Genomic DNA, 15,867 nt, shown 5'->3' with positions numbered 1-15,867 from the left:
CAGATAAGAAGGAGCCAAGCCAGAGCAAACATCAGAGCTTTGAATTTGATGCGAGCAGCAACTGGCAGCCAGTGCAGACGGGTGAGTAGCGGAGTGACATGTGCTCTGTTGTTCAGCTGTGAAAAATGGTTCTAATATATCAACTTCAGGTGTTGGTTAGGACAAAACCTCCTTGTAATATGGAGAATATTCCGTCTATAATGTGCTGTTGCTTTTAGTTAGAACACAAGTTAAATCAGCCTTTATTGGTGTTGTCAATCTGGCAACCTGCTCTTGTGTTTTGAATGAGGAGTGCAATACCTAGTTCAACCACTGGGTGTCAAACTCACATGCTGCACCTTTAAAACTCAACATCTGCCTTCATTTGATTAAAAGAACTGCACAGAATGAACCTGTCTGAGGGGAAACGGTGTCTTTGCAAAATTTGCATGTCAGAAGCTCAAGAAAAACCAAAGAAGAATAAACGCTGGAGGGCAAGAGTCAGGAATAGCATCTGCCTGCTGTAAAAGCAGCGCTAATTAAACGGTCACGTGCATTTCTTCAACACACCGCTGACCTTCCAGCCAATCAGAATGTAGTTTTCAGAAAACATGTTTTTATTGAGATGCACACGTCTCCGCAGAAAGGGTTAATATCATCCTACTCCTAAATAAAACTGCAGAGGGAGAGAAAACAACATAAGAGCGTCCATGCTGAAACGCTGTGATCTGCTGCATGCTCTGGGACAGCAGCAGCGAGCAAAGCAGAACAGCGAGAGAATCGCAGAGCTCCTGTAAACACACACACACACACGCGCTTCTGCAGAGTCTGTGTGTGTGTGTGAGTGTGTGATTCTGCCGCTCGTCCTCATGAATGAGTCTCAGCGAGCGTCAGAATAATCCAGCAAAGCTCAGAACTTGAGGCTGAACCCTGGACCGGCCTTCGAGGCGCCCTGATTGGCTGTGGTCAGGTGGAACCCTGTGTCTTTAAGATCATCGTCACCCTGAGAACAACACAACACACACACACACACACACACACACACACACACACACACACACACACACAATCTAGATTACTAGACTATCATGCAAAACTACTGAACATTACTGCATTACTGTCCATGTGTGATTGAGTATGCGTGTGTGTGTGCGCATATGATTATGAGAGTGATTCTGAGTGTGTTCCAGGGAGAGTGTGTGTGTGATCATGTGTGTGAGCGTGTGTGTGAATGAGTGTGTGCGTGTATTTGAGCATGAGTGTGTGTATGAACACGTGTACACGCGAGAGAGAGATAGAGAGAGAGAGTGGGCATGTGTATAAGTGTGTGTGCGTGTGTGTGTGTGTGTGCGTGTGTGTGTGTGTGTGTGTGTACACAAGCATGTGTCTATATACAGTATGTGTGTGTATGAGCGTGTGTGTCTTTAAGAGCAGGTGTATTAGCATGTGTGTGTTTATGAGCATGTCTATGTATGACCGAGCATGTGTATGAGCGTGTGTGAGAGAGTGAGCATGAGCGCCTGTGTATGTGTGTGTGTGTATGTGAGATTGTGTATAAGTGTGTGTATGAGCATGTGTGTATGTATGTATGTGTGTGTAAGAGCATGTGAGTATGTATATACGAGCATGTGAAAGTGTGTGTGTGTGTATGTGAAAGTGTGTGCATGTATGACTGATTATGTGTATGACCGCACGCATGTGTGTGTGTGTGTGTGTGTAAGAATCTGCATAAGTGTGCGTCTGTGTATAAGCATAAGTGTGTGTGTGTGTTTGTGAGTGAGCATGCGTATAAGTGTGTGTGTATGAGCATGTGAGAGTGAGCATCTGTACAAGTGTGTGTGTGTGTATATGTGCACATATGTATGTGTATGAACGCGTGTATGAGCATGTGTGTCTGCATGTATGAGTGTGTATGTGTATGAGCGTGTATGTACATGTGTATGAGCGCACGTGTGTGTGTGTGTGTGTGTGTGTGTGTACCAGCTGGCTGAAGTCCTGTCCTCCCTCTGGTGCTCGGGGGCTCGTCCCCCTCTTGACGCGCTGCTGTTCGCTCTTGGCCGGCCAGGTGGGGAACATGGAGGGGTCGATGGGCAGCGGAGACTCGCGGAAGTACTCGTGTTTCAGAGCCTCGTCTGCGCTGATGCGCTTGGCAGGACAGTACGTCAGGAACCTGACACACACACACACACACACACACACACACACACACAGGAGACGAGAAAACACTGTCATGCTGGAACGAGACATTTTTCCGTGTTGATGTGAGTAACGGTGTGTAGGTTATGAAATGAAGTGTGTGCAGCAGCAGCAGCAGCAGCAGAAACTCTCACTTGTTCATGAGGTCGAAGCCCTGGTCGGACAGCAGCGCACCGAAGCGCTTGCGCAGGTTATTGTAGGGATACTCAGTGAAGCTCATCTTCTTCACCGCAGGAAGCTCACTGTAACCCGGCCAGATCTTCTCACTCGGAGAGCCCAGGTCCTGCACACACACACACACACGCACGCACGCACGCACAGAAGTGGGTCACTAGATGTCCTTTAGTATTTCAGCTCGTTTTACATCTGGGATCTGTTGGAATCCACTGCATGACCCACAGCAAATACATAAATCAATCAATGTGCACATCTGGAACGCTTGTAAACAGTCTGTGATTGGTCAGCTAGACTGGTCTGTTGTGATTGGTCTGTTGCTATTGGTCAGCTAGACTGGTCTGTTGTGGTTGGTCATCTAGCCTGGGCTTTTGTGATTGGTCTGTTGTGATTGGTCATGTAGCCTGGGCTTTTGTGATTGGTCTGTTGCTATTGGTCAGCTAGACTGGTCTGTTGTGATTGGTCTGTTGCTATTGGTCAGCTAGACTGGTCTGTTTTGATTGGTTAGCAAGGCTGGGATTTTGTGATTGGTCTGTTGTGATTGGCCTGTTGTCATTGGTCAGCTAGCCTGGGTATATGTGATTGGTCTGTTAAATGAACGCATAATTCTGCTAACACCTGAGGAGATTTCTCTGAATGAAGGACTCGTGATTGGCAGATTAACCTGCTGCTTAAATCTACAATATAGTCAGAATTTAAATATAAAAGTTATGTGGATGATGTGTGGAGATGATTGACAGGACTCGTAACTAAGCAACAGAAATCTCCATTAATGAGGCTTAGTTTTTCTTCACAATAAAACAATATTAAGGTGTAGTATAAGCAGGCGAACTGAGGCGCTGAACGACTGAAAATATTGAGAATACCTTGAAGATTTTGTTGATTTGATCGATCTCAGATTTTCCAGGGAATAAGGGTTTCTGTGTGAGCAGTTCTCCAAATATACAGCCGACTGACCACATGTCGACGGCAGTGGAGTATTCCTGAGGACGACACAGATCATATAGATTCAGTAGCACCTCTGGGATATTAAACACACATTCACTGATGCTGTGCACTGACCTTTGCCCCCAGCAGCAGATCTGGGGAGCGATACCAGAGCGTCACCACCACCGGTGTATAGGGCTTCAGTGGAGAGCCGTACTCTCTGGCCAGACCAAAGTCTCCAATCTACAACACACAGCATACTGTAAATTACACAATGACAAGAATAATCGACAACACACTACTCTCATAGGCCAATCTGTCTTGATTGGTCAGTTGGCCCAGTCTGTTGCGATTGGTCAATTGGCCCGTCTGTTTTGATTGGTCAGAAGACCTAGTCAGTTGTGATTGGTCAGTTGGCCCAGACTGTTGTGATTGGTCAACTGTGATTGGTCATTTATGACTGGTCAATTAAAAATGGTCAGATAGCCCCATCTGTTGTGATTGGTCAAATGGTCTCGTCTGTTGTGATTGGTCTACTGTGATTGGTCAGTTGGTCCAGTCTGTAGTGATAGGTCAGTTGTGATAGGTCAGTTGGCCCAGTCTGTTGTATTGGGTCAGTTGGCCCAGTCTGTAGTGATTGGTCAATGGGCCCAGTCTGTCATGATTGGTCAGTTGTGATTGGTCAGGTGGCCCTGTCTGTTGTGATTGGTCAATTGTGATTGGTCAGATGGCCCTGTCTTTAGTGACTGGTCAGTTAGCCCAGTCTGTTGTGTTGGGTCAGTTGGCCCAGTCTGTAGTGATAAATCAGTTGTGATTGGTCAGTTGGCCCAGTCTGTCATGATTGGTCAGTGGTGATTCATCAGTTGGGCCTGTCTGTTGCGATTGGTCAGTTGGCCCAGTCTGTAGTGATTGGTTAGTTGGCCCAGTCTGTAGTGCTTGGTCAGTTGTGATTGGACAGTTGGCCCTGTCTGCTGTGCTTGGTCAGTTGTGATTGGTCAGTTGGCCCAATCTGTGTGCTTGGTCAGTTGTGATTGGACAGTTGGCCCTGTCTGCTGTGCTTGGTCAGTTGTGATTGGTCAGTTGGCCCAATCTGTGTGCTTGGTCAGTTGTGATTGGACAGTTGGCCCTGTCTGCTGTGCTTGGTCAGTTGTGATTGGTCAGTTGGCCCAATCTGTGTGCTTGGTCAGTTGTGATTGGACAGTTGGCCCTGTCTGCTGTGCTTGGTCAGTTGTGATTGGTCAGTTGGCCCAATCTGTGTGCTTGGTCAGTTGTGATTGGACAGTTGGCCCTGTCTGCTGTGCTTGGTTAGTTGTGATTGGTCTGTTGGCCAATTCTGTTGTGATTGGTCAGCTGACCCGGTCTGTTGTGATTGATCAGATGTGATTGACAAATTGGAATCGTCTGTTGTCATTGGTCAGTTGCGATTGGTCAATTGACCCCATTTGTAGTGATTAATAAGTTAGACAAGTCTGTTATGATTTGTCAGTTGACCCAGTTTGTAGTGATTGGTCATTTGTGATTGATAAATTGGCCTCGTCGGTTTTCATTGGTCAGTTGTGATTGGTCGGCTGGTCAAGAAGAGTTCAACTCTTCAACTCAACTCTTGCGTGTCTTTTCCCAAATAAGCGGAGTGCTGCTTTAAAGTACTGTACAGCTGATCATTTGTTCTCCTGACCTTTAGGATGCCCTTGTGGCTCAGCAGCAGGTTGGAGGTCTTCAGGTCGCGGTGCAGGATCCAGTTATCATGCAGATGACGAACACCCCGCAGCAGCTGGATCATCAGCGTCTTCACTTCACCTGAACACACACCATTGTCAGCACATATTCTGGATTATTCTGCAAGCTTTACAGTGTGTGGGCTCCTACCAGGCAGGAACGGCTGCTTCATGGTCTCCATCAGACTCTTCAGGTCATGCTCTACATAATTCATCACGATGTAGATTTTGTCCATGTTACTGCCCACCACGATCTCCTGCAGCACACAGAGGACAGGAGATGTTCAGTGACAATCACGACTAATGCAGTTCATTAAAGTTATGTATACCACAGGTCTGCTGAATGCTCGACTCTGATTGGCTGATGAATATTATAAGTTGTGCAGTTATTTACAGATAAACGCACAGCGAAAGTAGTTCCGGCAGGTTTTGAGCACACTACAGCTCAAAAAGCAAGCAGGAGTAATATTTACGTTTGTTTATTTGCTCTAAACGCTCCTGTTGTCTTCTGTTTTGAGACACACACACTCGCAGTGAAATACGTGTTAGTTTGCTGACCCTGACGGTGACGATGTTGGGGTGCTGGGCCTTCAGGATGGTGTTGATCTCTCGCAGGGATGTGATGGGGAATCCCTCCTTCTCCTTCTCCATCTTCAGCCTCTTCAGAGCCACGATCTCGTCTGTCTTCTTGTCTTTGGCTCTGTAGACCACGCCGTACGTGCCCTCCTCTATGCGGTTCAGGCACTGGAACTCCTCCACATTGCGGCAGCCCTGCGCACACACACACACATATTGCATGAGATCACCTGGATAACGGATATCTGAGAGAGTGTGTGTGTGTGTGTAGGACTGTGAGAGCGTGCATGAGTGTATTTGTGATTGTCTTTGAGTGTGTGTCTGCCTGTGAGAAGGTTGTGTACGTGTGTGTGTGTGTGTGTGTGTGTTTACCTGTAGTGCGGGCAGGTATTTGGGCAGCTCCTTCTTCAGCTCTATAGGAGTCAACGACGGAGACTCGGGGATGTAGCGTTCCTCAGGTGTGTTGGATGGTGCGAGAGATTGCGGAGTCACGTCTGCTGCTTCCTCCACTTCCTCTTCCTCTTCCTCCTCAGCGCTCACCTCAGAGTCGTGGTCGAAGCGGGACTCTGGAACTGACAGGAGCACACGGTTACACATCCACAAACACACACACTCTCAGATCACACACACACACAGAGCAGCACTGACCAAACACACTCTTAGATTGCATGCAAACACACACCAGGAGGAATGTGGTTTCCGTTCTCGCGCTCCTCTTCCTCGTCCTCCTCCTCCTCCTCCTCCTCGGACGGCTCTTCATCACTCAGTGCACCTGAGGACCAGCACATCTGAGATTTTAATAAATCTTGAATATATTCAGCCATGCACACCAGTCAGAAATGAACTGTTGATATATTTATGAGAGGAACTGTTCATATAGACGCTGGTATATTGGATACGGCCTGTGTTGTGTGTTCACTGCAGCTCAGAACAGCTCATACTGATGTGTACCAAACATATGTTGTGCGCGCGCATGCTTCTGTGTGTGTGTACATGCATATATGTGTGTGTGGGTGTGCATATGTGGGAATGTATATATGTGTGTGTGTGCATTTGTGTGTGTGCACGTGCAAATGTCGATGTGCATTTGTGTATACATGTCTGCATATGTGTATGTGCATGTGTGTGCGTGCATGCATGTATTGAAGTGTTTATGTGTGCATTTGTGTGTGGATGTGTGTGTGTGTGTCTGTGCATGCATGTATGAGAACATATATGTGTGCATTTGTGTGTGCTTGTGCATACGTTTGTGCAAATGTCTGTGTGCATTTGTGTGTGTGTGCATGTGCATTTGTGTGTACATCTGTGTGTATGCATGTATGGGAGTGTATACATGTATATATGTGTGCATTTGTGTGTGGATATGTCTGTGTGTGTTCATGCATGTATGGTAGTTTATGTGTGTGCGTGTGTGTGTATATGTTTGTGCAAATCTCAGTGTGCATTTGTGTGCGAGCATATATTCGTGTGCATGCGTGTGTATGCATGCATGGGAGTGTATATATGTATGTGTGTGTGTGTGTATACCTGTGCATTTGTGTGTGTGTGCATGCATGTATGGGAGTTTATGTGTGTATATGTGTGTGCGCGTGTGATTATGTTTGATCAAATGTATGCATGTATGTGTGCTGACCTCCGCTGTGTTCGGAGCCCTCAGACTCGGACCCCGACTCGCCCTCTTCATCTCCTTCAGTCTGACTGCTGGACTCTTCCTCCTCATTCTCCTCATCTTCCTCAGCCTCAGATCCAGAGCCTGAACCTGACCAAACACACACACACACACACGGTCAGCCAGGCTTATCGAGCACACACTACGAGCGTGAGTGAGTGAGTGAGTGTGAGATGTACCCAGCGAAGACTCCGGTGAGCTGGTCTTCCTCTCACTGTCACTGATGTCCTGCAGATCAGACAGAGGATCTTTATCCACCTTCCCCTCGCGCACTGAAAACGCACGCACACACACACACACATCATCATCATGTTAAGCATTTAAAGTCAGTGTGCACCGCTGCAGAATTTTCAGTCACTGTGTGTGTGTGTGTGTGTGTGTGTGTGTGTGTGTGTGTGTGTGTGTGTTCACCAGCTCTGCGTGGTTCGCTGCTCTCTGCTTTAGTCTCTCTCTGCGGTCTGACGGGGCTTCGGCTGCGGCTGCGCTGTCGTAAACGTGCTTTTTCTGTGTATTCCTCAGCAGGAGCCACTCGGTGATGGGACACGGGCACTGTGTGAACACACACACACACACAAACAGCTGTTTAAATTGGCATTTACACATGACAACAAAGAATTTACAGCACGGGTGGTCAGCGGGAACCAATTCCCTTCTTCACTGATATTTTAAACTCATGTTAAAGGGACAGTTCACACCAAAATCAACACTCACTGCCTCCAAACCAGTATATTCTGGACATTTTGATGGGTGTGTGTGTGTATAGTGACGTGTGTATATTGTGATGCGTGTGTGTATATAATGGTGTGTGTTTGTATAGTAATGTGTATATACATTGTGATGCGTGTGTCTGTATCGTGATGTGTGTATATTGTGATAGGTGTGTGTGTGTGTGTGTGTTTATATTAGTGATGTGTTTGTGTGTATAGTAAAGTGCGTGAGTGTATAGTGATGTAAGTGTGTGTATAGTGATGCATGTGTCTGTGTGTATGTTATGATGTGTGTATATTGTGATGAGTGTGTGCGTGTTTGTGTGTATAGTTATGTGTGTATAGTAAAGTGTGTGTGTATAGTGATGTCTGTATATTGTGATGCCTGTGTGTATATAATGGTGTGTGTATAATGTGTGCGTATAGTGATAGGAGAGTGTGTGTATGTATATAGTGATGTGTTCGTGTGTATAGTAAAGTGTGTGAGTGTATAGTGATGCATGTGTCTGTGTGTGTATAAAGTGATGTGTGTCTATATAGTTATGCGTGTGTGTGTGTGTATGTGTAGTGATGTTTGTACCATTACGGCACGTGTCTAGGTGCTAGCATCGCTCCTCTGTACTGTGATGTGTGTGTATAGTGACGTGTGTATATATTGTGATGTGTGTGTATATATAATGGTGTGTTTGTATAGTAATGTGTGTATACATTGTGATGCGTGTGTGTGTATTTTGTGATGCACGTGTCTGTATATTATGATGTGTGTATATTGTGATATGAGTGTGTGCGTGTATAATGATGTGTGTAAGTGTATAGTGATGTGTGTGTGTGTCTGTATATAGTTGTGTGTGTATATATATAGTGGTGTATGTGTATAGTGATGTGTGTGTGTACCATCACGGCGTGTGTCTCTGTCCTTGCGTCGCTCCTCTGCTCTCCTCTCTCTCTCCTTCAGCTCCCGCTGCTCTCTCTGCTCCTGCTCCCTCAGCTTACGATCTCGCTCCCGCTTACGCTCCAGCTGCTCCAGACGATCCCTGCGCGCACACACACACACGCACACATGTATATACTGGTATCTGACATGCCCCGCCCCTTTCTTCTCATTGGCTGTTCATTTAATGTGCTTGAGCTCAACCACTCTCACTGGCAGAGCTGTGATAAGTTAAACACGCTATTGGCCGTTTTTTTTCAAAAGGGAGGAGCTACTCTATGCTCCGCCCTCTCTTCATGTTTCAGTTGATACCATGTCAAGCATTCAATCAAAATGCAGATTTCAGAGCACTACACATATACCATCAGTAGTGTACAGTAATGAATGAGACAGTCTCCTGTAAAGCAATAGCACATACAGCGTGTACAGCATTAAAACAATGGAAACCTGTGGAATGTCCCCACAACTCACAAAAACAAACCTTTGTGTGAGTGTGTCTGACCTCTCTCTGCGGGAATGAGCTCTGGCCTGATCCCTGCGCTTCTGGCGCTCATAATCCTGGCGAGCTTTGTTGTCCTCCTGCCACTGTCGTTTCCTCCTCTCGTTCTCGCGCTCCTTCTCTTTGTCTTTCGTGCGGAGGTGTTTCTCTGCTGTAAACACAACAAAAGCAAGACCGTCGTCAAGTCTCTAGCGGAGGCATTTATAGTGAGCGCTCACATAGTTAATGCATTAAATTACTGGAGTATAAACAAAGCCAGGGGTGACACGGTGGCTCAGTGGTTAGCACAGTAAAAAGGTTGCTGGTTGGAGTTCAGGCTGGGTTGGCGTCTCTGTTTTGAGATCTTTATCAGTCAACATTTGTCATGCTTTGGTTGTGGACTCGTGTTAACTTGTTTCCATGTACTCGTGTTTACATGTTTCTACATACTCTGACCCTGATATTTTCGTAGAATAGCTCTAAATGACAAAACGATGTCTTATCCAGGTGATCAAACCATGAAGGGCAGCACACACCGGAGGCTCCGCGACACGGCGCGCACATAACAGTTAAAAGTATCGCACACCAGATGCGCACATTCGCATGCTATTTAAAATGAAACTAATCAGATGGCGCTCTGTGGCGCGGCAGAAATATGAACGCAAGTCGTGGCTGGTCGCCGCTGACAGCCGCGCCCGTGTGTGTACCCTGATAGAAACCTATGTTTTGGATTCTAAAATGTCGTCGAGCGGCGCATCTAGTGTGCGACCTGCTCGATTTTTATAGTTGTAGACTCATGTTAACCTGTGCCTTTGGACTCGTGTTAACCTGTGTCTACAAAGTCACATCCGAGCTGATATTTTCCAGTGTGTGCTACATGAGCATTTACAGCAAATAAACAAGTGTAAATATCCCGCTCGCTTTCTGAGCCCTGTCGAGCGAGTTCTTACACCCCTGTGATTGGTCACACTTACAACACAAAGGGCTGCGATTGGCTCTAACGCTCTTCACCGATGAGTGGCACTGATAAACAGCAGCGGCGATCACAGCCGATCCATGATAGACGCGGTCAAAGTCGTGTATTCTAGTCTTTGATGAAGAGGAGATAACATATAGAGGAAAAAGTATCGCTGTAACAGCCAAGAGGAGAGGAAACGTTACCTCACGCCGACAGGTCAAAGGGCCACAGTGAGAGAGAGAAATGGAGTTTACTTTCATTTTCTCAATCGCAGTGAAACACGGCTTCTGCTGTACTTCAGTGTCAGTGAAAGACCGTCCAGCGAACACACACACACACACACACACACACACACACGTGCAGTGAATTGTGCAGAGTTTCTGTGTTTTTAAGTAGCTGGAGTGTTTTAATTCCTCTCCGTCGCCTCCCTCAGCATAGTATTCTACTGCAACCGTGTATATGAGATAAACGACGTCAGTACATAATAACCGGTTATGATTATTACTGAACGATACTGATGTTGACACCTCTAATAACAAGAGACACAAAATACAGCCCACACCCCCGTATGTTTAATGGACTGTCTCTCTCCCTTGCATAATAAGCTTTTGTTTACCCTTGAAGACAAGATGGAAATCAGAAGCTGCCTTTATAGTTCACATCACAAAATATATACGGCTGTGAGTTACACGAGCACACTACAAATAAATAAGTCTACTGTGAAGGTGCAGACTGACCTCCCTCTGCAGAGTGACTCCTGCGCCGCCTCTTGTCCTTCCTCTTCTCCTCTTTTCGGTGGTAGTTCTTGTCTTTTCTTGTCATCTGCTGTGGAGGTTTGATGGCCAGAGATTCGTCCTCTTCTCCTCTGCAGAAACACAAGCTCCATCAGCACACATTCACATTGCATTTATTCATTCAGCCGATGCTTTTATACGGACCCCGTTGGCAGATTATTTTACATTACATTTTACATTTGTGACCCTGGAGAACAAAGCCAGTCATGATGTGTAGCATGGCTAGAGTATTCGTGCTAAAAATAATTATCATATTAAGTAAACATCATATTCCAGTGCTTCCCACACATAGACTACTTGAGCGGGCCGCCCAGGTATATTAACAGCTGCCCAAGTATATTCAGTGACACATTTTGATTTACTATTATTATCACCCTTTTACACTTTTTTGTATCTGCCCAATATAAACAAACATCCGCAAGCGATTAAGCAATGGAAAATCTTCTCTCATTTACCAATTTAATATACACTCAAGTGCTCTGCAAACCTGCATCGTTTTGCGTCCGGCCGGGGTTTCTCAATTTACTAAAATGTCTGGGATTTGGTTTTGCTTTCGTTTTCTAAAGTCTAGTTCACACTACAGGCTTTTCAACATCGGCAGATCGCTGTGCTGTTCACACTATAGGACTTGATTTTGTCTCTTTTAATCGTTGTGGCGTTCACACTACGTAAATGATCCACAAGAAGGGGCTGACACACTACATCATCTGACAACAACTAGTTCCCCAACAGCTCAGTCCAGCTATCAAACCACAGCCAATCAAATGTTGAGGGAGGGGTAAAGTAGACTTTAATCTATTGAAAAAGTATAAAAGAGATCATAATAATAATAGAAATAGTGTTAAAAATCTAATTATGTTGTTTGTTGAATATAGTTAACTATTTATGTGCTGTGGGTAAAAGTTCTGTTTCAATCCGACCACCACCACTAAGTATATTTCAGACCTGTGGGAAGCTCTGTGTCCCATGAAGGTATTTAGTACATTTCCTACCGTAAATAAATCAAAATGCTAATTTTGATTAGTAATATGTACTGCTAACAGCTTATTTGGACAACTTTAAAGTCAATTTTCTCTCTCTATTTTCCCCAGATATTCAAACGTTATATATCAGCTAAACATTGTGCTTTCCTAACAAACTATGCATAAATAAATAACATATTTAATAAGGCTTCAGGTGATGTACACATCTCATTTAATTGACCCTTATGACTGGATTTATTTGATTTATTTATTATCATTGATTCAGAGCAAGTCACTGTAGCAGTGTTTGTAAAAAAGTGTCTGGTGCATACGGAGGGGAGAGAGTGGTAAAGACTTTTAGGCAAAGTGACTTACAAAGGAGAACAAAAGCAAAATAAAGATGCCATGACAAGTCTAAGCTACTTAGTAGTATATTTTTTAAATAAATATTACACTGCAAAAAATGATTTTCATACTTGGAATTTCTTTGTCTCGTTTCTAGTCTGAACATCTACAAATTGCTAAATCAAGAAGCTTGTTCTAGACTGTCTTGTTTTCAGAAATAATGAGGTAAAATTAAGTGAGTTTTTCCTCAAAACAAGCAGAATAATCTGACAATGGGGAAGCAGAATAGTCTTGTTTTCAAAATGAAATAAGATTATTTTTCTTACTCCGCTGCAGAAAACGAGCTTATTTTAAAGAAGAATCTCCTTCATTTAAACTCATTATTTCTGAAAACAATACAATATATTTTCCTTGTCTAGTAAATGCTTCTTGATTTAAGAGTTTCTAAATATTCGGACGACAAACGAGACAAAAACTCTGATTAAGAAAACCATTTCTTGCAGTGAATTGAATTGGGAGTGTGTAGGAAAGTGTCTGCTGCATACGGCAGGGTTCATACACATCTTTACTACAGAAATCAATGACTTTTCCAGGACCTAATGTTTGATGTAATGTCTACGTATACATGGTAAAAACGTTTAAATGTATTACTGCATATCATAAAACACGCAACAATCACTTTAGTTTCCATTTACTTGTATATCTCTGTAAAACAGATGATGTTTACACAGCACTAATAATGTGACCGCACGTTAGGCCAAGAAAAGAAGTAAAAATAACGAACCTTCATTCAAGTATACAGATATGTCAGACTAATTTTAGATCACGTTAATAGTTTGCTAAATTATTAATAGTAGGTAAAGTAGGCCACGATCACACTGCACTTTTCGCTCCATAGACTTTCATTCATAGGCATGCGAATGCGGCAGACCAGAAACGCAAGCATGTGCGACAAGTTTGGCAGTTCACTGCATTCGACAGTTCAAGCTTGGTGAATTCTTACCTGTGGAACTGCATCATGATTGGGTTCACTATTCATTTTCTTTTCGGCTTAGTCCCTTTATTAATCTGCGGTCGCCACAGCGGAATGAACCGACTGCGTTAGACCAATAGAAGCCCACTTTTATTAACGTCTAATCATGTTGTTTAACCCTGCCCCTCTAGTGTGAGCGCAGCTTAAGTCACTTTGGACAAAACTGTCTGCTAAATGACTAACGCGAATGTAAACTCCATGACCGTATGAATCCTGAAATGGAGAGGAAACTAGCGAATGCATGTTAAGCGTGTGTGTGTGTGTGTGTGTGTGTGTGTGTGTGTGTGTGTGTGTGTTGTGTCAGTGACCTGTCTTCAGTGGAGTCCTCTCGTGCGTAGGGTGAGTTTCTAATCGTTATTTCCATCCTGTGGTCTCGAAGTTCTCCTTCCTCCGGAGTGTCCCGTTTGAGTTCCCGATCATCTGCCTGTCACAAACACACACACACATGCGCACACACATATGCGCGCGCACACAGGAAAAAAAACAGCATTATATAAACATGCAAATTATTGTGTACAAATATAAGCTCAAATATGTGTTCAGTTCAATAGTATTATTATAAAATTACTATTGTAGTGTGTGTGTGTGTGTGTGTGTGTGTGTGTGTGTGTGTGTGTGTGTGTGTGTGTGTGTGTGTGTGTGTGTGTGTGTGTGAGCGGTTTCTCTCTTACGTTCTTGATTCTCTTGGGGTCGCTCTTCTCTTCCAGCTCTCGTCTGCGTTTCTTCTCTTGGAGGATCTCGTCTAATGTTTTCACTTTCCAGGTTTCCTTTTCGTCCCCCATCAGCTCCAACTCACCCCCTACACACACACACACACACACACGGTCCAGATTAACACCGCAAACACACTTCAGGATGACACACACTCCAGATTAACACTGCAGAAAAACACTCCAGAACGACACTCACACACACTCCAGATTGACACACACTCCATTGACACACACACACTCCAGATTGACACACACTCCAGATCGGGACACACACATTCCAGATTGACAATCAAGATTGTCACACACACAATAACCACGCAAAGCGCGATACACACAGTCCACGACACACACACACTATTATATATTACTCTATAACTTTGTGGAAACGCGCGAACGGAACTCTTATAAATCTAACAGAGCTATATCTAGTGTGCGCGCGCACGTGTATGTGTGTGTGTATGTGTGTGTGTGTGTGTTCGCGGTTGGCGCGCATTGATCCCCCATAATACCCCCCTGACGGGCGCGAATGTTCGTTATTCACCTCAGAAGCCTGCATCATTAACTCAAAGCCCTCAGTAAAGTCAGCTCGGCTCTGTTTAACACCTCTCGAGAGTTTCAGGCTTCCACTCACCTGTGAATCAGTCGGCGCGTTTTCACAACACCGGAAAAACTATTCTCTTCACATGCCCTTCTTCCGACTGATGATGTCTTCCGGTCGGAATGGCTGAGGCGTTCGCGTGTTACACTGCCACCCCGCGGCCAATCCCAGAACTGCAGCAAGCGGAAGAAGAATCGAAGCGACAAAACAACAACTAATAATATCCATTTTGTTTTTTCTATAGTGTATTTATTTATATTATCATTTTATTTATCGATTATCTTCATTATTTGTGCTCCGTTCTGTAGATTTAGATGATTGGGTGTTTATTTGAATTTCGCCTTACTGCTTTTATTCTAGCCGAAATAAAACAAATAAGACTTTCTCCAGAAGAAAAAATATTAGAGGAAATACTGTGAGAAATTCCTGAATCTGTTCAACATTATTTGGGAAATATTTAAAAAGTAAAAAAAAAATCAAATGGGGGATAATAATAATTTTGACTTCAACTGTGTGTGTGTATATATATATATATATATATATATACTTAGCATATTTTTATGTATTATGATTATGTTAATGTATTAATTAAACCATTCTTAAAACAAAACGTACCCTTAAGTAACTGATCCGCCCACTGATTTATATAAAACGTTCTCTATTATAGATCATTGGATCAATAATATCACTGTAATTTATATTGAGTAATCATTAATGATAAATGTTGATGAATCAAATCATAATTGGATATTAGGGCTGCGTCTAAAACCGCATTCATCCATCCAGTGCAGCGCTGAGAAAAGTAACACAAATCACCTCATCGCGTTGGCACTCGAACTGTAACGGTTTTGAAATTATTCTTGACCTCCTTATTTCACGTCACATTAAAACTACATATTATCATGATAAGACTTTGAAGACTATAATAAAACTTAAGACTATTAAGTAAGACTACTAATAAGTTAGTTTGGCCTATTGTTATATACAAGGTATACAGCATAAATCAGGCCGTGTGTGACATAAACAGACATCGTGATTCATTTACGAGCGCCATGTTGAGGAGTAAAACAATAAACTGTAGAGCTACATTACTCTACACAGACACGCTTTAT

General features: G+C 43.9%; 1 protein-coding gene across 2 annotated transcripts; it reads right to left on the bottom strand.

Moving 5' to 3' along the window:
- Positions 1–578: 578 nt before the first annotated feature.
- cdk11b (cyclin dependent kinase 11B) lies at positions 579–14,866 on the bottom strand. Of its 2 annotated transcripts, none has more exons than XM_056464548.1 (19): positions 14,789–14,866; positions 14,116–14,243; positions 13,753–13,868; positions 11,048–11,175; positions 9,356–9,524; positions 8,838–8,977; positions 7,648–7,785; positions 7,416–7,508; positions 7,201–7,326; positions 6,250–6,339; positions 5,940–6,139; positions 5,550–5,762; positions 5,143–5,248; positions 4,952–5,073; positions 3,412–3,519; positions 3,216–3,332; positions 2,310–2,458; positions 1,960–2,149; positions 579–982 (listed from the first exon to the last, which is right to left on the bottom strand). In XM_056464548.1, the coding sequence occupies exons 2-19, from the start codon at positions 14,224–14,226 to the stop codon at positions 890–892; spliced, it is 2,409 nt and encodes an 802-aa protein (XP_056320523.1). In that variant the 5' UTR covers positions 14,227–14,243; positions 14,789–14,866; the 3' UTR covers positions 579–889. The 2 variants fall into 2 exon arrangements, with proteins under 2 accessions (XP_056320523.1, XP_056320524.1); XM_056464549.1 differs by having other exon boundaries at positions 9,377–9,524.
- Between the last annotated feature and the right edge of the window lie 1,001 nt (positions 14,867–15,867).

This window comes from Danio aesculapii, chromosome 8 (assembly GCF_903798145.1).
Source record: "Danio aesculapii chromosome 8, fDanAes4.1, whole genome shotgun sequence".
Taxonomy (NCBI): domain Eukaryota; kingdom Metazoa; phylum Chordata; class Actinopteri; order Cypriniformes; family Danionidae; genus Danio; species Danio aesculapii.
This window is presented reverse-complemented; position numbering and strand designations above follow the sequence as displayed.

Excerpts from the sequence above, each read along its gene's own strand:
- cdk11b (XM_056464548.1), bottom strand. The coding sequence starts at position 14,226 with ATGGGGGACGAAAAGGAAACCTGGAAAGTGAAAACATTAGACGAGATC. Across the intron at positions 8,978-9,355 it reads TCAGACACACTCACACAAAG|GGATCGTCTGGAGCAGCTGG; the intron begins GTTTGTTTTTGT and ends GTGTGCGCGCAG. Across the intron at positions 5,074-5,142 it reads GAAGCAGCCGTTCCTGCCTG|GTGAAGTGAAGACGCTGATG; the intron begins GTAGGAGCCCAC and ends GTGTGTGTTCAG.